Genomic DNA, 22,886 nt, shown 5'->3' with positions numbered 1-22,886 from the left:
GCTGGATGAAATTAGCCTCCAGCATACCTACGGCAGTTTGTCTGGTGCCCAAAGGGGACAACGAAACAATGGCTTTGGGGAAGAAATCACTGTTTGCACTCCTTCCTGCTCAGCTGACCCCACAGCCATCATGGCTCTGCTTCTCACAGAGCAAGGACTTGCCAACCACTTCCCTCCTGCCCAGACCCGTGTGCACCCACCAGTCTGTGCGGGAGCCACATCTGGGATCTGATACTCGTTCACTCTCTCCTCCCTTGAATCTGGATCTTCTTCCTAAGCCCAACAACAGCATTTTTATCCCAGTTGGTTGAGGATCTTTTTTTTCTCTCCCTCTGGACCCCAAACAAATCGGAGGTGCCTCCCCACAGGGAAGGGGCGAAGCACGAGGCAAAGAATAGGAAGTTTCTAGGAGCTCCCGTCGTGGTGCAGTGGTTAACGAATCCGACTAGGAACCATGAGGTTGCGGGTTCGATCCCTGGCCTTGCTCAGTGGGTTAAGGATCCGGCGTTGCCGTGAGCTGTGGTGTGGGTTGCAGACGCGGCTCGGATCCCGCGTTGCTGTGGCTCTGGCGTAGGCTGGTGGCTACGGCTCCGATTCAACCCCTAGCCTGGGAACCTCCATATGCCGCGGGAGTGGCCCAAGAAATAGCAAAAAAAGACCAAAAAAAAAAAAGGAAGTTTCTAAACAATGCGATGTAGTTTTCCCCCTAACAGAGCCTCATTTAGCCTCAGAGTCGCTATGCTGAGGCAGATGCCCTGTAGCTAAACAGTGCCATTGCTCTTTCTACACAGGGAGGGATTGTCTTTTCTCTTGTGTGGTGCTGACCCATCTTTGTCAATACCCTATCCTTGGGACCACTGTTCCAGGAAAGTAGCTCAGACCTACCATGTTAATCACAGATTTCCGTAGCCCATATCAGCGCCCATATTGAACCATCTGGCCTGTGCCAGTACTGAACTTGGAGGCCATGGTGCTCTGGTGAGGCCCAGTGAGGGAAGGAGTAGAGAGACATAGGGGGAGATTGTGAGCAAAGGAGGCTTCACAGGGAAAGGAAGGCTCATGTTACAGGGGATGAGGCCAAGCAGGGGCTCACTTGCATTCCACCCCAATGTGCAGTAGGATTTGGTCCTTCTGGTAACTATCTCAAGGAGAAAGAGCCACGAACTCAGATGGCATGAGAAGAGTTCCCACATTGACACAGGGGGTTAATCCAACTGCAAGCAACATGCGTCGCTGAGGAGGCTTGGGTTCAATCCTTGGCCCAGTGCAGTGGGTTAAAGGATCTGGCGTTGCTACGGCATAGGTCAGAGCTATGGCCCAGGTCAGTCCCTGGCCTAGGAACTTCCACATGCCCTAGTGTGGTCATAAAAAAAAAAAAAAAGAAAGAAAGAAAGAAAAATAAATGCCATGGGAGAGGAACAGCTTGCCTAAGAGGTGAGGAGGTCCTGAGGAGAGGTAGATGACAAGCACCCTCAGGAAGGAAGGGGCTAATAGAAAGGGAGCAGAATTCCAGCATCCGGATGCAGCCTGGGAAGCGAATGTCTGTGCTCTGCTGGAGCAAGGCCAGGCCAGTGGTGCTGGACAGACAGTAGTGGCCCCTCTAGCACAGGAGTGCCGTGCCTAAGGCAGACCCCAGGAAGCACCCAGGAGCCACAGCCTTTACTGAGCTTCTGTTTCACATCTCCTTTTTGTCCTCTTTCCCAGTGGAGTGCAGAGACACCACCAGGTACTGTGAGAAGGTCAAGCAGCTTAAACTCTGCCAACTCAGCCAGTTCAAATCTCGCTGCTGTGGAACTTGTGGCAAAGCGTGAAGATGGGGCCCAGGGAAGGACACTACCTGGCCACACGGAGGACTCACGCAACCACCTTGGACAGAACTTAAGCTTTCTTCATTTTATTTATTTATTTCCCCCTCCCCACCCCCACCACACACACCCTTATCCCTCTTCTCCCCTGCCCCCGCCCCAGACATGAGGACCCCAGCCTGTCTTCTCTCTCAGTTAGCTGGAGGACAGAATGTTGGGAAAGGACTAGGACAGAGGTCTAAAGGAGGTTGCAGAGCAGACGGGGCCAGACGGCTAGAGCTTCCTGGCAGAGCCCACTGTGTCCCAATCCTGGGTCCCAGGGAGACCTAGCAAGAGGCCAGCACAGGCCCCCTGGGACAGCAGGGAGCCAGAGCCAGAATCCCACAATGGAGGCGGGAGGGTAGAGTGCCAGAAGGTTTGTAAAGCATCAGTACAGGCTTTGGACCACCATCAGCATCTCTCCTGGCAGCGCACAGTTAAGGCAGGAGTGCACACTACTCCTCTGCCTCCTCCCTACCCCTCAGCATGGGGAGAGCAGGTGCAGTGGGAAGACACCATACACGCGGAAAACCCAGCCCAGAACTCAGCTCTTCCAGTGGGAAGCACAGAGCTATGAGAACTCAAAACAGGGTAGAGGGAAAGGGGAACCAATCCAAGCAGGCCTGGAGAGCACAGCAATACAGAAGATGAAGGGGGAGGGGAGGGAAGCAAAAAGAACCCTGAACCCTGTGCATGTTCCTCAGAGGGGAGTAGAGGAGGTGGGGGAGTGAGCAGGCAAGCAGCGTGTCGCTCTGATCCCGAACTTTGTGCCTGGTAGACCACTACAGGCTCAGAGCCCTTCTGCCCCCAGGAGGGCATAGCCCCAGGGCCCTTGCGTGGTACAGAGGAGTCCCCATGTCTCAGTGAACTTTCTGCCTGTACCCCGTGGCAGAGATGGTGAGATTGCAGGGTCTGGCTGTGCAATCAGGCCATCTCTGGCATCTCTATCTAAATCAAGAGTTCCCCCAGCTCAGAACTAATGGCTGACTTGGGCCAGGAGCATTTTGAATATGAATGGGCTGGTTTTCTGCCTATAATGGCTTTTACTGCTCCACTTCAGGGCCAGGGACTGGGGTCAGCTTGTCAAAAACCCATCCATTCATCAGTTAAGCCAGAGAAGTCATTGCATTGGAGTGACCACTTCCTCCCTGAGCTGTCCAGGGCACGAGTGGGACAGCAGGCTTGTGCAGGCCCCTCCCCCTGGAGCACAGTGACAGCTTGCAGTCATACAGCAGGTGGGGGCCAGGTGATGGGGCACAGCAGCAAAGCCCAAGGATAATCAGAGCTTCCCAGACAGTCCTCCAAGGCTTTTAGACCCACTTCCACCACACAATGAAATACTAGAAACTCTATGGGAATTAATATACATCAGTTTTGGTAATGAGTGGCCAAAGTAGCCCACACACTCCAGTCATGCCCGTAGGCTATATAGTAAAGGGGCTTACAGTAAAACCAGGTGGCAAAAATGAACATTTGCTACATTTTAGCAAATTGCTCATTCAGCAGAGTGGTTTGGGGTGAGTGATTTTGGCCTGTCCCCTCACCCCAGTGGCCTCCATTTATCAGCAGGGCCACCAGAATCACACACCCCTCAGAAAAACTGCCCCCCTCACATACAGACTCGCAAAATGCCACTCAGCCCGGGGCCACCACTAACACAGGGCTGCATCTTCCAGACAGCATGGAAATAAAAGTTAGGGGGAGACATTAGGATGTGTGTCCTCCCCACATGAGCTGTGGACAGTTAAGGTGGTTCTTCCTTCCTCACCACTATAATGGGCTCTGAGAAATCATGTTACTAAAAAATCAGTGTAATGTTTATTTAAAATAAAAGAGAGTGTTTTTTATGTCTGTATATCTTTTGTGAATATTTATTAGGATTTCTTGTATAAAAAAGTGCAATATTAATAATTGTACATTGTCATCCAGAAAAACAAAATATTGGGTTTTTTTTTTTATTAACTTCTTGCAGTTGTGTGCCTGTAAACTCAGTGGTGATTATTGCATTGTTCCTATTTTTAATAGAACCTGATGTTTAACTCTCGATCCATTCACTGTGTACAGAATACATTATTGTAAAAGCTAGCACAGGATGATGGGGCAGCAAGAGGGGATCTTTTCATGACATGATAGTTACACATGGAATGCAGAAGACAGACTCCATACTACTACTAATATGGTTGATTATTTCTAGGTTCTATAGCTATGGGAAACCAGCGGCCCATATTTACATTTCCTAAACAGCTGGTGTTCCCCAGCTCCGCCACATGTTGGGTTGCAGCAGTGGGAGGTGGGTTTCAGCATGAGCTTGGAGACCTAGGTTTGGGGTGGGAAGCAGTGTGCTCCTTGCATGAGATGAATGTACATTTACTGTTTGTTCTGTGAATCGTGACTCAGCATTGCCGGAAGATTATTAGGGCTGCTGAATAATGTGGAAGGAGGCCCTTCCTCCTCTAAAACACAAAAACTGTATTTATATTTTTTGTACAGATAATACAGCTTATTTATTTAAATCTTGTCGTCTGCGTCTCTGTTGAGCTCAGCCTTCCCATCTTGTTTTGGGCAGGGGATGAGGCTGGTTCCCAGCCACTTATGTGTGTTTGGCTAAAATGGAAGAATTGTGGCGTTCAGTTTTGCATGTGAAGCTAGGAGCCTGTGCCTCGATGGGCCGGCTCTGTAAATGAACCCAGAGGGGCAAGATATGCACAAATTGAGGCTTTGTGTTGCCTTTGACAATCATCTCATTTATGGCCCTACATATGGCTTACCTCGGATATATTACCACCGCAATAAATCAAATAGCACGTAAAGGAAGTCACACAAATGTTTTGGTTCCCAGTTTATGTAAAAGTTATGTTTACATTGTACCATGGTCTATTAAGGGTATAATACCATTATGTCTTTAAAAATAATGTACATACCTTAATTAAAAATACTTTATTGCTGGAGTTCCTGCTGTGGCGCAGTGGGTTAAGAATCAGACTGCAGAGGCTCCCCTAGCCCAGCACAATGGGTTAAAGGATCTGGCTGTGGTGTAGGTCACAGCTGTGGCTCGGATTCAATCCCTGGCCAAGGAACTTCTCCATATGCCACAGGTTCAGCCATAGCCTTTTTTTTAAATACTTTATTGCTAAGAAATGCTAACAATCATCTGAGGCTTCAGCAGGTCCTAGTAGTAGCATCAAAGATCACTGATCACAGGTCACTATAACAAATATAATAGTTAGTAATGGCAGTTTTGAAATATTTTGAGAATTACCAAAATGTGACACAAAGACACATATAAGCAAATGCTATTTGAAAAATGGTGCCAATAACCTGTTAAGGTGAGTTTGCCACAAACCTTTGATTTGTTTAAAAAAAACAAACAGGAGTTCCCATCGTGGCGCAGTGGTTAACGAATCCGACTAGGAACCATGAGGTTGTAGGTTCAGTCCCTGTCCTTGCTCAGTGGGTTAACGATCCGGCGTTGCCGTGAGCTGTGGTGTAGGTTGCAGACACAGCTCGGATCCCGCGTTGCTGTGGCTCTGGTGTAGGCCGGTGGCTACAGCTCCGATTCAACCCCTAGCCTGGGAACCTCCATATGCCGCGGGAGCGGCCCAAGAAATAGCAACAACAACAACAACAAAAAAAAAGACAAAAAAAATTAAAAAAAACAAACAAAAAAACAGTATCTGTGAACTACAATAGTGAAAAGCACAATAAAATATGATATGCCTGTGGTAGGAAGATGGGAGCCACAGTACCTTCAGGAAGAAGAGAAAGCATGGGTATCTCCAGGAGCAGAGGGGAGAATGGGGAGCAGCAGTGTCCACACTCCCAGTCAGGCTTCCTGCCCTGGGTATGGGTGCTGTGCAGTGGCTATGTGTGTGTGCCATTGTAGGGCTCTCATCTCTAGATTATTACACACTCAATCCTCACATGAACACTATGGTTATGTCCATTTCCATGTGGGTAGACGGAGAAGCCCAAAGTCAGCCAAGATTCAAGCTTGAGCAGTCTGGCTTTTAACAGAGCCTTGCTCTTCCCCACTTTGCTGGCCCCAGCTCCTCTGCATGCGAGCAGACCAGGCATGGCCACCCAGAGGCGTGTGCCATTCTCTCCTCCTACTGCTCAGAGGCTGACAGAAGATGACAGGTTGCTTTCTCACCCCCTAAAATCAACTCTCATGGCATTATAGGGCTCATAGCTCCCTATTTTTAAAGCATTGCAGTAGAAACAAAGCTACTATAGAAAGTGCAGGGAGGGGAAAAGGATATTTATAGAATTCTTTATAAACAGGCACTGGTGAAAGGACAGCATGTCCCCAGGCCCAGACAACATCCACAAAGGGACCTTTGCAAGAGATGTTCCAGGGACCCCAGCCCAAAAGCTCAACTCCAGCCTGTTTTCCTGCAACTCACCCCAGCACATGACGCTCAATAAAAATACACCAGAAAACTCTTCTTGCCATTCCAATTATTTTCTGAGGAGTTGTGGGTTTTGCTTTAAAGAAAAGACCAATGCTAGCTCTATAAATACTCACATACCCACAACCAATGTCCCACAGAGACCCCCGTGGAAGGGAGGGGAGGAGTCAGAAATGCCAGAGCAAAAACCCAGCAAAGGCCCAAAGGGTGGGAAGGACTCAGAACGTGTGGAAAATTTTCCAGCCAAAATCACAAAGCTCAGCAGGGGAAGAAAGAGAGATTCTGACTGAGATGCCACCAACCACAGTGTAAAAGTTTAGAATCTTCACCACAGGCCAGTCCTGCAGTTGTAACTCGACATGCTTGAGTCCCCTGCTTGGGCCTCAGAAGTTTCCAGGACTTTGACAAGCCCAGGAAATCTGTGGGCCCAAGACCAGAATGATCAACAATCACTAGAGCTCATTCATGTCCCAGCTTCCTCACCTTTAAAGAGAGGATAACTCATGGGCTTGGTTGTCATAAGAAACTGGTTTATTCTTGTACAGGAAAGAGAAGGGTGCCTGGCATAGCACTGAAATGTTCACTAAATGTTAATTTTTTTTTAAGCTTTTTAAGGCTGTACTCCTGGCATATGGAAGGTCCCAGGCTAGGAGTCGAATTGGAGCTGTAGCCGTTGGCCTACACCACAGCCACAGCAATGCCAGATCCAAGCTGCATCTGCAACCTACACCACAGCTCATGGCAACACCAAATCCTTAACCTACTGAGCAAGTTCAGGGATCCAGCGACCTCATGGATACTAGTCGGATTAGTTACCACTGAGCCACAACAGGAACTCCATTAACTACTATTATCAGTGTCTAAGCTACCTTGGAGAAATGAGATATGAAGGGCAGGACTGGCAGAATGCTTGCTATTTCATGTTACTTCCCACTGTCAGCTCTGAAAGACTCTCGCCAATTTTCCATTTTCAACTGAGAAAGACATCAGCAATTTCAAAGTTCAGTACCAGACAATGGTGTAAACAAGAGAGGCATTAGTGAACCAAGCTCTGCATCTGGGAAGAAAACATATCAATCCATGCAGCCAACTAAAAGATTCATCAAAACACTGACAAACTTCCAGGAATACTTCCCAAGACAGGTGTTATTTTTATAATCCCAGTGTACAACCTAGTCTGAATTCAAAATACCCAACTGTACCCATAACTACCATTTTCTTTGATTTAGTAAAAATATGGAGGACTAGTCATTCATAAGCAAATATACAAGTAAAGTAAAAGCTAAAATTAAGGACATCTCACTTACCAAGTAGTAGGTTTTCTCATAAATAGCATATTACCTCTCACTTCATCCTGCAAATAAACTGAAAGAATCCAACTTTATTAATGGTTCTCCACTAAAATGAGACAAATTATATCTCAATAATTGATCTGCAGAGCTCCCCAAAATAGGCAAATCATCCACAAATGATAAGAGAATGGTTGGGCAGAGATGGGATGAAGCTTTGGGGAAATAACTCAATGAAAGCTGGCGTGTTTGGCCAATTAACCCAAGAAAGAATAAATTGGGAAACCAAACCCCTTGATTTGTTTTCTCTCTGTCCCTTATTTTGTTCAATGAACCAGCTCTGATTTAAGGACTTCAAGATTTAGACTCAGGGAGTTCCCTTAGTGACTTAGCATCCAACTAACATCCATGAGGATTCAAGTTCAATCCCTGGCCTCACTCAGTGGGTTAAGGATCCGGCGTTGCCGTGAACTGTGGTGTAGGTTGCAGCACAATCTCGAGTTGCTGTGGCTGTGGCATAGGTCGGCAGCTACAGCTCCAATTGGACCCCTAGCCTGGAAACCTCCATATGCTGTGGGTGCAGTCCTAAAAGTCAAAAAGACAAAAAAAAAAAAAAAAAAAAAATCAGACTCAGAATGCATTGAGTGTGACTTAAATCCAGGAAGGTAATCTCCCACAAATTGTTAACAGCTTAGTTATGCATGTCACACACTCCAGTTAGGAAAGAATCAGTGTTGATGTAAGCCTTGAAGTAAACAGTAAAAAATTGAATACCCAACAAATCCTACCAATTCTCTAAGATTAATCTAAAACTAGTGCCTGGCCCTCACCCACCCATCCAGTCCACTTGGAGATGCTTTTAAAGGTCAAATGTCTATAAGCTAAACAGAAATTGTCATCTTCGGCCAAACTTCAGCTTCTCACTCATAGCACCCCAAGGTTTGCTGCCACCCTTAAAACTGAAAGGTATTTATTGGTAATCAAGCCTCTGCTAACCAGAACTGGGCTGTCAACCTTGCCTGTCAACTAGAGGTTTTACAACTTCACTCAGATGGATTTTGTGAAGCACCTGGTCCCCATCAACCACATGTCACGCTTCTGATAACAGAATATACAGATGTCACTCACCTCTGTGTTTTCCAAAGGCAAAATTCCATCTTCAACCAAGGATTTCCCAGGCTGCTCCTAAAGATATAGTTTATATATGTATAAACAGAAATTAAATGTGCAATTTTATGTGAGAGAAGAGAAAGCAGACAGTAGGGAATGGTTCTCCTGCCGAACATAAATAATGTTTAAGCAGAGTGCTTAGGAAGGCATGAGAGATTTCACAGTCAGCATCCAGGCCAGAAAGCACACCTGGGAAACCTGCCTCTCTCTCTAAGATGACATAAACAGCCCTCCTCCAGGTCTTCGCGATGGCCAGGGTTGACCTGGTTACCAATCCCGTGAAGGACAGGGTACAGCTGTGAACGACTTAGTTAACAGGTGAGCGACTCTAGGAAAAGATTAATGGTCAAGACAGGGAGTGTGGTGAGGAAGTGTGTCACTGGCTTGGTTTCTTCCCCCCAAACCCAAGGATGGGGTTTTTGTTTCTTTTTAATGGCCACACCTGAGGCATATGAAAGTTTTTAGGCTAGGGGTCAAATCTAAGCTGCAGCTTCCAGCCTATTTCCACAGCAGATCCAAGTGGCCTCTGCGACCTACATCACAGCTCCTTAACCTACAATGCCAGATCCTTAACCCACTGCCAGCAATCAAACCTGCATCCTCATGGATACTAGTCCGGTGCATTACCGCTGAGCCACAATGGGAACACCCCCACCACTGTTGGAAAAAAAATGATAGTGAAATGGTTTGAAAATGACATAGCTGAGGTCAGCTGAAGGATGATGAAGTTGTTTACCAGTCATCCAGATCATTCTGTCCCCTAGCTGGAGCTCAGCATGTCACAGTGCCAGCGCACAAAGGAGGTGCCAGGTTCATGGACCAGCCACTCCTGAGCTGCATGTCTTCTACACAGGAGTGGGGACCCTCAAGGTAACCATCTAAGAGCAAAGCCCTATGACCTCAATCTTCCACTCCTTTTGCACCATGAAGGTCTAGCCTTTGCAACTTGGGTCCACCTGGGACGGAAAACAATCAACCTCTGCATCCAGTCCTAGTGAACCTCACTCCACTTGCCCCCACCAGGCAGTCATCTTCCCATCCCATTTCCTTCTCCCCAATTTATTTTCCCCTCACATACCTTTCCTTTTCCCTCAGAGTCTGAGCAACTCTGGCCAAGAAGGAACTCTGTGCCAGGCCCAGGCTGTGGTCCCAAGGATACAAGGTTGCAAATTCAGTCCCTGCTTGGAGCCCCAAGGAGCTCAGAATCCAATCAGGAAAGCAGGCATATCCCACTACAAATGCCAATGCATCCTACTCTGATTATCTATTCCAAGTTTGGGGGAATCTCCAGCCCAGTTTTCTTCTTCATTTGGTTCTTTCCACAGTTGGCAGCCAGGGATTTCACATTGTATTCCTAATTCTGATTGGAGCTTTGGCAAAGGTATCCTGACTGGACTCCCTAAACCTACTCTGGTCTCCTCCAATCCACTTCCCATAGAACAGTTAGAACTACTGTTATATTGCCAGAAAATGCATCAGTGTAAACTGATGTGAATGCACACATGCATATGTGTACATATGTACAGATGGATGGTGGGGGAGAGAAAAGTGTGGTCAGTGCTATGACTGTCACTGTGATCACTACTGATGACAGAGCTAATACAGCAGTTGTGGGGTAGCAGGGAGAGGGAGGCCTACCTAGAGGGAGGAAGAGTATGTGATGGGACATGCAGAGGAGGAAGGCAAGGTTTCTGAGTAACCACCCATCAGACAGGAAATTCCTTGGATGGTGGACAGGAAATGAAAGCCATGGAGATGCTGCGGGGGTGGGGGGAGAGGGGCATGGACCTGAGAGCCCTGCAGGCCAGTCCCCTGCTCCCAGGGCAAAGGCATGGTGACAACTATGGCTGACCCAGGAATTTGGGGGAAAGGTGGCACAGGCCAGAAAAGGGCACTGCCTCAAGTCAGGCAGACCAGCAGAGGTTAGGAGATATAACAATCTTCAGAGCTCAACTGTCAAGACACAGCCTCCCGTTGAGAGCTTACAAACACAATAGATGTGACTGTATTTTACCACATCACAAGATGAAAACACCTTCTTCCTTGGAAATCTCAAGGGATTTTTCTGAGTCTAGGGTGATGAACTACTCGAATCCAAAGTTTAAAAATTTAAAGATTTCTTCAAATAAACTTCACCTCCTGGATGTAATATTCCTTTTTGTATATTAGACTTGTAAGAAAGAGAACATCATGTAAAGAAGTCCTATTGCAACCTAATCAACATTTGTGTAGTCATGTGTCTGTGTTATCTGTGTGTGTGTCCAGAGCAATTAGTGACTAGGTCTGAATGTTAATTCAGTACCAGATCCAGTGGAAATTGACTCTCACACACACTTACCATTCCCAAAGTTCTTTCAACCTAATTATCTCTGAAGCTACAAACCTGCAAATGACATACTCCTTTAAATGCATTCCAAATTCTATTCTTTCCTTTCAAACTTAGTAGCCTCTTGCATCTCCCTAGCACTCCCCTTCCTCCAAATCTGAGGCATCATTCAAAAATGTCTTCACTGTTCACAAGGTTTGTTCTACAAACAACATTTCATCAAATGCCCTGAGCAAGACAGTGAATAACCTGCCAAGTTGCTTAAACTCTCTGAGCCTCAACTTCCCACCTGGACAAGAGAATAACAAACACAGAGAGGGCTGTGTGTCAACAAAAGGAGGTGCTGGTGCCATGAGAACTCAAGAGAGTACAACATAGGAGATATGTACTTGCCTCCACTGTCCCGTACATGAACACAGGCTCCCCCTGCCCTGCTCCCTAGCTGTGCCATAACCTTTCATTTGTCAAAAAGCCAAACAATCTCAACAGACAGTGAGCAGTATGTTTCAGACTCAGAGCTGACCCTGAGGCACGACAGGATGCACTGGGTTTCTGCATCATCAAAGAAAGATTTGACCACATGTTTGCATGTATGTATATTTTACTGTATTCTAAATTTCTTTGAAAAAATGTATGATGAGCTCTTGGCAGTGTTTTTCCCTGTGTGTTCCAATAGTTTTTGCACAACAAAAGGTCTGTTGTCAGAGTTGGAAACTGCTATTTCTGCCAGCTCAGCATTCACCCCTCCCTTCCCTGGAACTACATCTTGGTTTTCTTTAGGGACACCCACCACATCCCCAGCCCTCCTGCAGTTGGTACTGTTGGAATGAGATTGACCCTGCATGTACATACAACTCAGTTCAGGGGTGGACTTCAATTCTGGCCAGGACAATGAGTATTTTCCATCTTTCTGCCCATGGCTATCAGTTCAGGGATCAGCATGAGACACAGCCAGGCAAAACACACCCAATTTGGAGATTTTTATTGGAACCACTGGAAAGGAGAAGCCCTTTAGCTAAAAGGATGCTGTAATATTAGACTTGCTGGAAATGACCACATGGAAAGAGCCGCATAAGAGGGCAATGGAGAAGAAAAAAAAAAGCAAAAGATGAAGACCAAGCCCACATCACATCATTCAAGCCCCTGGATCCAGCTGTGCCTGAAGGCCACAGAGAAAGCTCTGGACTGTTTAATTGCCTGGACTAACAAATCCCCTTTTTGGTTTGAGCACTTGTAAGTACAAGAATTCCAATTCACAGCCTGGGTTATACAAACTTAAACAAGATGTCTTTACTATAAGGTTTCATAGAGCCTTCAAAGTATTACCACACATCATGGATCTACACTAGGAAGATACAAAATGGCACAGCCTTTCTCAAATTTATCTGTTCAGTGAACATGTCTGAAGACCCTATCACAGGGCTAGTATTTCACAGAAAACACCTTGGCCTGATACATTTTACCTATGGGTTAACTTCATACTAAAACGCTCCAAATCCCCATTCCCTTACGAGTCTGGATAAATGAGACAAATGGGAGTTCATTTATCCAATACTGTTGATGCATTTGTCCAGACATTAAATATGCATGTATGATATTTTATTCATTTTTACTAATAGCACAATGGGATATTTTCTAGACTTAATATGTCTACATGCATATACATGTGTGTTTTTATATATATATATATATATATATATATATATATATTACATTGAGATCAATCATGAGCTGCCATAGTTTGAATTCTGCATTTTTAATTGGGGTGATTTTTTTTTTAGTCTCTAGTCCTGCTGCCAAGTTATTAGCTGTCACTGCTTTCTGTTCTAAGTATGTCTGCCTCTAGCAGCTCCCCCTCTTACTCTTCTGCAGGCTATAAAACCAGGTAAGAGAAACACATTGGAATTATGTGTTTAAAAAAAAAAAGTGGAGGGGAGGGAGGGGCCAATGTGCTGGAGTGAGTGCTACCTACAGTACCCAAGTTTCCGTACGTGAAATGTGTGTCAATGACTTTGGCAACATGAAAGCTGCTTATTTCCAGGTTCTTGCCTCAGTTTTGGACAGCCGAAGTTTCCAAATAACTGACCTTCAAATATAAGAGGTGTTATGATGCTTAGCCAAGAAAGGAGCGCCCCCCCCAAGCCCCCCAGCCGATAGTAAGCACTGCGCATACTGCTTAGAAACTTTAAAATGAAAAGTGTTGTTGTTGTTGTTTTGTAAGCCCAGGAGAGCCTACAGTCCAAAAAATTCCATTTCTTAGTTTCTAAGTCATTCACTGGCAAAGATGTCAAATTTCAGTCATTTGTTTTTTTCAGGCATTCTCTCTGCCTGTAATCATCAAGAAGCTCCTTGCCTGTTTAAAAGGTATTTGTGGGCTCCCCTGTTTTATGCTCCTATAACATGACATGGATGGGGATTGGGGCCATCAGGGAGGTAACCAAGCTTTACCCTTGTCATTGAAAGAATAGCCTTGGTCCTGATGAGGTAGGTAGGTTATATGTGGGCAGGCAGGCAGGCTGGCTGCTCTGGGCAGTAAAAGTCCAGGAAAATCAGCGTTTTAGGTTCAATTACAAGAGTGGAAAGTTCCTGACATCTTTCAATTAGTGCGATGCTGGGTTTGTGGGCACCCTTTTAACGCTTGACAAGGAAAGACCATCAGGACACCTCATGTCAGCATTCACAGATCCAGGGGCAGGGACCTGGGCACCTGAGGCCCAGAAGTATGGCTTAAAGAGAAGACAAGCTTAGCACTGCCCTGATGCTTTTTCCAGAATCCAGAGCACATATCCTGAGAGGTTCATGGGCTCTTAGGCTCCCCCCATGCACTCCCAAAATGGGGAGGAGCTAGGCACCTGCTCAGTCAGCCATGTGCAAACCTGGAGGCAACTGGGCCAAAGGAAACACCCCTGCCTGCCCCACCCCCAGCGTTTCTGCTCAAAGGGCCTCTGCTTCACTTCAAGGCCTGAGGACCAGATGTGGGCCTAGGTGATGGCCTGTGGGCCTGAGGAGCCTGGGGGCGGGAGGCGGGGGGAGGTGATCTACAATTAGGATCTGTGCATGCCCCCACCTACCCCACCCACCTCCTCTTGACAGCTGCACAGCTGAAGAGCACTTTTGGCGGAAATGGGTCATTCTGTTCATCCTCATGCCCTAAATGACCAGATCCCAAAAAGACAGACCCCTCTGGGAATGTTCTGCTTAGCGGATCCTATTGCCACGGAGAAGTGTGCTTCTCTCCTGTGTTAGAGGCCAAAGCACGGGGATGGTGAGTTCAGCCCTCCTAACCGTGCCCATTACTGCACTTCTCAAGCCCTGTGACTACAATGGAAAGGTATTTTGGAGGACACCACATAAAAGCAAAACTGCAAGACAGAGCGGGGAGGGCGTGCTCCCCCAGCAAGGCCCTGGCCAGCACTGTGGCTCCTGAGGTCAGAACCTCAACTGCTGCAAGAGCAGGTGAGGGGAGTCAAGGCCCTGACTGCTCAGCTCACTTTTTCTTTCCCTCCTCACGGCCCAAGAAACTTCCAAAAATGACATTTCCAGAGAGCGTCATTAGTAACCCCAACTTAGAACAACTAAAAGGTAATTTAACCACATGAAAAAGGGAGGTGTTTTAACTTTGTAAAAAATGTAGAATTTAAAACATGAGCAGTTATCCTTACGTGCATACTTGTAAACACTGACCAATAAAATCACAGGGAGATTCAGCTGGGCAGAATTCAGCAACCATCTTCATTTCCATCATCACCATCATCTTCATCAGCACCAACCTCATCCTCACCTATATTTAATGAGTTAATAGTGAGCCAGACGTAAGTCATTGATGTATAGTCAATCATTCAATCCAAGTAACAAAACCATGAGACCAGTATTGCTACTTGTGTCCTTCTTTACATGTGTTAAAACCACTTTCATAATAAGGACAGGTTAGGGGAAAGCCCATTCCTTAAGTCCTAGAGAAGACTAGATGGGATGTCCTGAGTGGCTCATCTAGCCTGGGGTTAACATGGAAGTGACCCTAAATGTCACAGAGGAAGGGTTCAGAGGAAATTTCTCACCCCAAGACAGGCTTAGTGCTCCTAAATCAGCCAGGTTCATCCACCCTTTCTACTCATCAGAAACATTAGAAAAGCCTGACATATAACTATATTGAGAAGGAAGGAATGTAGAAGAATTAAAATTCCTAATCTACCAAAACAGACCATGCCCAAAATCAATGAGTCAAGAGACAGCAGTATATGTATATTATTTAGAAATGTGGGGAGTTCCCATTGTGGCTCAGTGGAAGTGAATCTAACTAGTATGCATGAAAACGTAGGTTCAATCCCTGATCTCGCTCAGTGGGTTAAGGATCTGGCATTGCCATGAGCTGTGGTGTAGGTTGCAGATGTGGCTCGGATCCCGCATTGCTGTGGCTATGGTGTAGGCCAGGGGCTACAGCTCTGATTCAACCCCTGGGAACCCCCATATGCCACAGATGTGGCCCTAAAAAGACCATAAAAGAAAAAAAAAAAAGAAAGAAATGTGAAGGAAAAAATCTTAGCAGAAATTTACAATTATTCTCTGGAAAACCCATAATAGAGGCCAAGGGGCTGCTTAGGAGATTGATGCATTTTTATAAACATTTTAGCACCATTTGGTTTTTCTAATCAAGTGCCAATAATTCTTTGATTTGTGAAAAATGATGAAATAAAAATAATAAAACCTACCCTCCTAAGTGGTCTCGTTGAGCTTAATGGACTCCAGAAAGGAGTTCAAACAGAGACAATGTGGTTTGATGTGGTTTGTGGAGCTGAGATCTGAGCCATTGCAGATGAGAGGTCCCTCAAGCTGGGGAAGAGCCCTGAATCTTAAAACAGAAGATGTGGGTTCCCATCTTGGCCCTGATGCCCCAAGCTCTGTGGCCTTAGGCAACATGCATAATCTCTCTGAGCTCCTTTACCTCCAAAAGGCAGGCATCCAGATCCCATATAACCAAGAATGTAAAATAATGTAGATCCCAGCCAGCCCAATGATGCAAACTAAGCCAATGGCAAGGTTTCTTGCCTGTAAACCAAGGGTTGAGCTGAACATTTCTTTCCCCTCCATGCTGCTCCCCAGTTCTCTGAGACCATGGAGTATATTTTACGGTTCTATGGTCTCAAAAGACAGGCAGGTGTCCCAGGTGTCAAGTCTCTATCTGAGGCTCACCCACACCTTGAGCCCATGTGACCCTGGCATAGGCCCTTCTGAACCAAGTCCTTCCTTGATTCTTCCCAACTTACATCTCCAGGGAGTTCCTGGTGTGGTTCAGCGGGTTACGAACCAGACTGATATCCATGAGGATGCAGGTTCAATCCCTGGCCTCACTCAGTGGGTTAAGGATCTGGTGTTGACGAGAGCTATGGTATAGACCAGCAGCCATAGTTCCAATTCAACTCCTAGCCTGCGAATTTCCATGTGCCATGGTTGCAGCTCTAAAAAGACAAGAGAACTCTCCAGATTACGTAGCCTTAGAATCAAACCTTAGGCCAAAAGAGGAACCCCCAGCCCTTACTCCAGGGCAGGATCCAGCTTGCCATTATGTCAAGTCTTGTGACAAGTCTAGTCATAGCTGTTGTTTTAGGACAAGCAGGTCTAGGCTTCTCTGGAACCAGTCCAAGGTGAAGCCATTTTCCCCAGGTTCTGAGCATTTAGAAGATCTCACAGCCCAAGGGCTGGTTGCCAACTGCCTGGTTGACAAAAGTCCCTTTTTCCCCTCCTCTCCAGACTCAGATCCTGCACTGCTTTGGCGGTGGCAGGTCCATGCTTTCCTGGGACTGCAATAGAACTTCTTTCTCCCCCTCCATCTCCCATGACCAGACCCACACCCCATCAGACTACTCTGTTCTTACTGACATGTCATGATGTGAAGAGGTAGAAGCATGCCCTATGAAGCAGCCCTGGGCACAGAGAACCCAAAACAAAGGCCCAAGGTACTCTCACCAGTATGGGAAGGCAAAGAGAGGTTTAGCCTGAAATTTCCCCAAAGGTCACAAGGAACACAGCCTGCTCTCTGCATATAGAGCATGTGGGGTAAACATACAGACCTGTAGATTCAATCCCACCAGAATAAAGTTTATTCTGTGGCACTTCATGCTTGGCAAGGGTTAATCATAATGTCAATGCATACAATGATTAAATTAATAAAATACATCCAGATGGGGCAAAACCTCAGAAACCAGCTTTGATTCCATGAGCACAAGGTAAAGGACCCAAGAGGGACCGACAGCAGAGGGAGGGGTAAGGGGACTAATTAGCCAATGATTAAAAGTCATTTTCCTTGAGTCAAGTGATTCTCATTTTATTCAAGTGTCCTGGAAATGATGATGAAGGGGGTTTTTTTCATTTTGGGGAATTCTTTTTTTGTCCAATGAATAACTCAATCATCTGCTTTTAAAAGTATTGTGCAATTTTTAAAGTACAACTGTTAAAAATCAAGCTGACACAGCCAACTCTTGATGGTTGGGATTTTTCGGATCTCCTAGAGAAAGACGGCTGCTTCCCTGAGAGCCTATCTGGGAAACTGGCCTGTATATTCTATGCCCCAAAGCATCTGTTTCCTCAAAGATGTAGCCAGGGGGTTCGGGATATGAAGCCAGGCACCTGCTCACTTCCTTGGGCGTGAAGCTGATGGTGTATGTGGTCTGGCCCTCCAGAGGGATATTTCCTCGGGGGCCAGACAAGGAGGGCTTAAAACTTTTGGTAGCCATGGGTGGGTGGGGCACATAGTGGGCTCGAGTGGTGGTCAGGCAGTCCAAGGGCTCAGTGGGAAGGTTCAGCTGGGGGATGGGCCTGAGTGGCTCTGTGCGCATGCTGACCCACTGCTTGTAGTCATCTTTGGTCGTGGTGGAGCTTTCGAAGCGGCCACCCTTCTTGACGGAGAGCACCGGTCTGCAGGACTGAGCTGGGCCACCCTTAGGGTACGTGTAATGGGCCTGCGCTGTTGTCATAAGGTCCATCTTTTCTTCAGGAGGGACATAGGTGGCAGGAGCTTTGGAGAACATCTGGGGTGTTGGCCAGGCTTGGTATTTATCTCGAAACTCGGTGGTGGTAGAGAAAGGTGTGTCTAGCCCACCAGGCCTGACTGGAGGTTTCAAGCTCTTGGCTGGCTCTCCCATCAGGCCCCTGTATGACTCTTTGTGGGTGGTGAGGTTTTCAAAGGGGATTTCACAGGGTCTGAACTTCTCCGGCTCATACACAAAGCGTTTCTCCATAGGGTGGGCTATGTAGCTCATCTTGTAGTTAGTCAGATCCTCCAGGGGGATGTTACAGAGTTTGGGCATGGCCAGAGGCTTACAGCTCGTGGTATTCACTAGGCCCTTCATGGAGTAGTCATCCTGGTGTGTGGTTCGACTATCAAACTTGGTTGATGTCGGCCGGTAGTTGTGTGGTGGACAAAGCAGTTCTCGTCTTGGTTGGTTCCAGGGTAAATAATCAGCTGAAAAGAAATCAAAAGTGGTAATTACTCATCAATAAAGTCATTCAAACTGCACATAGTCCAAAAAGCCCCAGAGCCACAAGACAGTCTCCAGGGAGATGTTCCTTGAGATGAAGCTAGAACAGAATAGATACCTGCCACCACCTCAACCAAGGGCTTGGTGTTTCAACTTGATGGGTTTTACATGCTATTGGGCAGAAGAGACAAGTTTTCAGGACTCTTACCATACCCACAATGCTGCATGCAAGTATTTTAGAGTGTCCATGGTCACAGGAGGATCCAGGGAATCTATTCCAACAGAGAAGTCCAACCACCAGCTTACCTAGACCCAAGAACAGTTTCATTCCTTGAGGGAGAAGGTGCCTTCTCCACATCAGCGCAGAGTGACTGGGAAGGAGCATGCGGGGCAGTGAGACAGGGGATTCATGACCTACCACTGCTGGGCCACCAGCCAGACCAACCAGGACTCCCTAGTCATCTGTGGGGTGACCACTATCATGGCCCCATAATCCACACACATGATCCACATAAATCAAATCTGGCACGCCAAGATTTGTTGGCTAGTGAGAGAAGGGCAGCAGCTGCCACCTGTAGAGAGCTTATTACATGATAGGTAATGTTCTAAACACTTTCTATACTAACTCTTCTAATCTTCAGACAGTCCTAATAAGGTGGGTACTAGCAAAATGTCCATTTTACAGATGCAGAAATAGCCCACAGAAAAATTAGGGAACCTTCCCAAGGTCAGAAGAAGAAAAGCCTGGATGCAAATTCAGATCCAGAATCCCTGCTCTGATCCACTCTAGCATCTAGTTTTGACAATTAAGGAATACCAACTATCATGTCAGCCAGTTAGGCTCGGGGCTTTCCATACACAATCTTATTTCATCTTCACTATAACCCTGTGTGGTGGATTATCTCCATTTTACAGATTTTCAAAAGGAAAGCTCAGAAAGATACCCAAAATTTACATGGCTATGGAGCTAAGAGCTGTAATTTAAATTATATAATTTACTCTGAAGTTGTGCTCTTCTGACAGCCCTTATCAGTTAGAAAAACTATTTCTCCATAGAGCAAAAGTTGGAATAAAAAAAAAAAAAAAAAGACTAAGGACAAATAACCAAGGAAGATTTTTTAGGAGGAGAATCTCAGAATGTTTGAAAAATGAAAAGGCTTTGCCAGTTATATTTAGGGGGTGTCTGTCTCTGTCAAGAACTTCTGCAGGACTGGAATGGCCAGAGTGACAGAAGCACTGCATCCAAAGGAATCTGCCCTCAATATGGCCCCTATGCAAAGTGAGGAGCAGATGTTATCCTCAGCCAGAAGCACAGAGGCTTTCAAAGTAGCTTCACCACACAGATCCATCAATTATTAGATCCAAAGTAGCCAATACGGAACCCTAGGGAACTGAATCCACAGGGAATTCTCCTCCCTACAACTTTACAAAGGATCAGAACAAAAGCACATTTCCAGGAGTCTTTGATGTATTTAGCCAACACCAGTGGAGTCTATAAGCATGCCTATTTTTAAATAGCTTTACTGAGACTTAATTTCTATAAAATGTACCATCTTACATATGTGTTCAATAATTTTTACAGATACGTTATTGGTCAACTATCAAAAATCAAAATCTAGTTATAGAACCTTTCCATCACCCCCCAAAAAATACCCATCAAGCCCATCTGCTATCTTCATTTCCAACCCTGGGCAACAATTAATCTGTTCTTGGTCTCTATAAATGTGCCCTGCTCTAGACATTTCTTAAAAATAGAATTGAACAATATGTAGTGTCTTGGACTGTCTTCCATCACTAAGCATAATGTAATGGAGGTTCAACCCATGTATCAGTTCACTCCTCTTATTGTTGAATATTGCTGGAGTACATGGATATAACAAAAATTTTTTATCCATTCATCAACCAACGGACATTTAGGTTTTCACCTTTGGGCTATTATGAAAATTTCTGCCATGAACATTTATATACAAATATTTGTATTGATATATCTTTTCATTTCTCTGAGGTAGATACCAAGACACAGAACTGATAGGTTATATGTTCAATCAATGTTTAACTTTTCAGGATACCTCAAACTTTTCCAAAGTGGATGTGCTATTTTACATTACTACCAGCAATGTATGAAGGTTCTCATTTCTCCACATCATCAACACTCGCGATTATGGACTTTTTTTTAATTACAGACATTCTGTAGTGGACGTTTAGTGGTATCATATCATTTTTTAATTTATATTTCCTGATGACTAAAAATGCTGAGTATCTCTGAATGGGCTTATTATCCATTCATGTGTCTTTTTTGGTAAAATATCTACTCAAATATTTAACCCACTTTTTAATACAGTTGTTTGTCTTATTTTGGAATTATGAGAGTTATCTGCATATTCTAGATACATGTCCAATACCAGATGTGTGATTTGTAAATATTTTTCCCAGTCTATCACTTATCTTTTCATCTTCTTACTGGAGCCTTTTGAGGCACACACATGTTTTGAATTTTTATGAAGTCCAATTTTTTTTCTATCTCTAGTCAAAAAGAATAAAAATTTTAGCTCTTACATTTAGGTCTCTCATCTTTTTTGAGTTAATTTTTTTATATAGTGTAAAGCAGGGTCTAAATTCCTTTTTCTGCATGTGAATATCTACTTGTCTCAGCACCATCTGTCAAAAAGATAAATTTTCAGCTATTCTGGTTTGATTTTCACGTATAAAATTTAGGAGCAGCTAACAATTTCTACAACAACAACAAAAATGCCTGCTAGAATTCTGATAGGAAATAGCATTGAATCTATAATCAATTTGGTTCAAACTCCATCTTAACTGTATTGAATCTTCCAATCTATGAACATGGACTCACCATCTGTTTAGATACTTAATTTCTCTCAGCACTATTTTGTACTTTTCAGTGTACAAGTCTTACATTTCTTTTTTTTTTAATTTAACCCAAATATTTTATTCATTTTGAGGCTCCTGTGAAGAAAACTATCTTAATTTTGTTTTCAGATTTTCAATGCTAATAAAAAGAACTACAATTTTTATACATTGTTCTTCAACACTGACACCCTGATGAATTCATATGTTCATTTTAGTAGTTTTTCTTGGATTCTTTTGACTGAAAACAGAGACAGTTTTACTTTTCCCTTTCTAATCTAGATGTATTTTTTTTTTCTTGCATTACTGCACTGGCTAGACCCTCTAATACAATGTTGAATGAAAGTGGTGAGAGCTGAATTCCTAGCCTTGTTCCCAATCTTAGGGGGAAAGCAGTCTTTCCACATTAAGAATGATATTAGCTATAAGGGTTTTCATGGAAGCCCTTTACCAAGCTGAGGAGAGTTTTTGTGGGTATCAGATCTTGTCAAACACTTTCTCCATAGCTTTCAATCATGTGAGTTTGTCTTTTACTTTATTAAAGTGGAATATCATATTAAATGATATACTGATGTTAAATAATTCTTGCATTCCTGGTATAAACCCCATAGCTTTATAATCACTGGTTCTGCAATTGCCTTTTAATTAAGAGAAAATTCTTGGTTGACAGCTTTTTTTTCCCTTTCAATACTTTGAATATGTCATCCTACTGCTTTTAGTCCTCTGCTGTTTCTGATGTGAATTCAGTTGTTATTGTCATTTCCCTGCATGTGATGAGTTGTTTCTCTGTTGCTTCTTTCCAAATCTTTGGCTTTCAACAGTTTGAGTATTATGTGACTAGGTGTGGATCTCTTTGCATTTTGTGTGTGTGTGTGTGGTGCTTCTTTGATGTGCAGGCTAATATTTTTCATGAAATTTAGGAATTTTGACAATTAACTCTTTTTCTCCATTTTGTTTTCCTCCTGAGGCCCCCATTATCTGTTGGTACATTTAATGTTATCTTACAAGTCCCAGAGATTCTGTTCATTTTTCTCAATTTTTTACTGTTCTTCAGATTGGATAATCTCTATTGATATTTACATTCTCACTGATTCTTTCTTCTGCCAGCTCAAATCTGCTATTAAACACTTCTAATAACTTTTTTGATTTCTGTCCTTTCAACTGCAAAGCTTTCATTCAATTCTTTTTTATGATTTCCCTTTATAATATTCTCTATTTGATGAGAAATTGTTGTCATACTTCCCTTTATTTCTTTAAGAATGATTTCCTGAACATATTTGTAACAATACTTTGAAATATTTAGGTCTGACATCTGGTCCTTTTCAGAGATAGTTTCTATTAACTGCTTTTTTCCTACTTACCGCACACTGACTTATTACTTTTTATGGTTCATAATTTTTGTTAAAAACACATTGTACATAATATGCTGAAGCAACTCTGGATTCTGATCTCCCACTGGGAATTGTTTGTGTTGTGTGCTTAGGGACCTAACTGTACCAATTCTA

At 44.5% G+C, this 22,886-nt stretch overlaps 2 protein-coding genes across 23 annotated transcripts in view; one reads left to right on the top strand and one right to left on the bottom strand.

Annotated features, from left to right (window-relative positions):
• ADAMTSL1 (ADAMTS like 1) overlaps positions 1-4,357 on the top strand; it is a 1,005,193-nt gene extending 1,000,836 nt beyond the window's left edge. For all 21 annotated transcript variants that reach the window (XM_084984414.1, XM_084984443.1, XM_084984447.1 and 18 more), the window contains one exon: positions 1,705-4,357. In XM_084984414.1, coding sequence (XP_084840540.1) covers positions 1,705-1,811 — 107 coding nt within the window. In that variant the 3' untranslated portion in view covers positions 1,812-4,357. The remainder of the gene's footprint in view (positions 1-1,704) is intronic.
• A 12,976-nt stretch (positions 4,358-17,333) lies between these two features.
• Positions 17,334-22,886, bottom strand: part of SAXO1 (stabilizer of axonemal microtubules 1) — a 135,614-nt gene continuing 130,061 nt past the window's right edge. For both annotated transcript variants that reach the window (XM_084984326.1, XM_021063236.2), the window contains exon 4: positions 17,334-18,497. In XM_084984326.1, the coding sequence (XP_084840452.1) occupies positions 17,494-18,497 (1,004 nt within the window). In that variant the 3' untranslated portion in view covers positions 17,334-17,493. The remainder of the gene's footprint in view (positions 18,498-22,886) is intronic.

The sequence above is a fragment of the Sus scrofa genome, chromosome 1 (genome assembly GCF_054392235.1).
Source record: "Sus scrofa isolate SSC_HxYL_T2T_F1_AM1 chromosome 1, Sscrofa_HxYL_maternal_Yorkshire_Landrace_v2.0, whole genome shotgun sequence".
Lineage (NCBI taxonomy): Eukaryota > Metazoa > Chordata > Mammalia > Artiodactyla > Suidae > Sus > Sus scrofa.
This window is presented reverse-complemented; position numbering and strand designations above follow the sequence as displayed.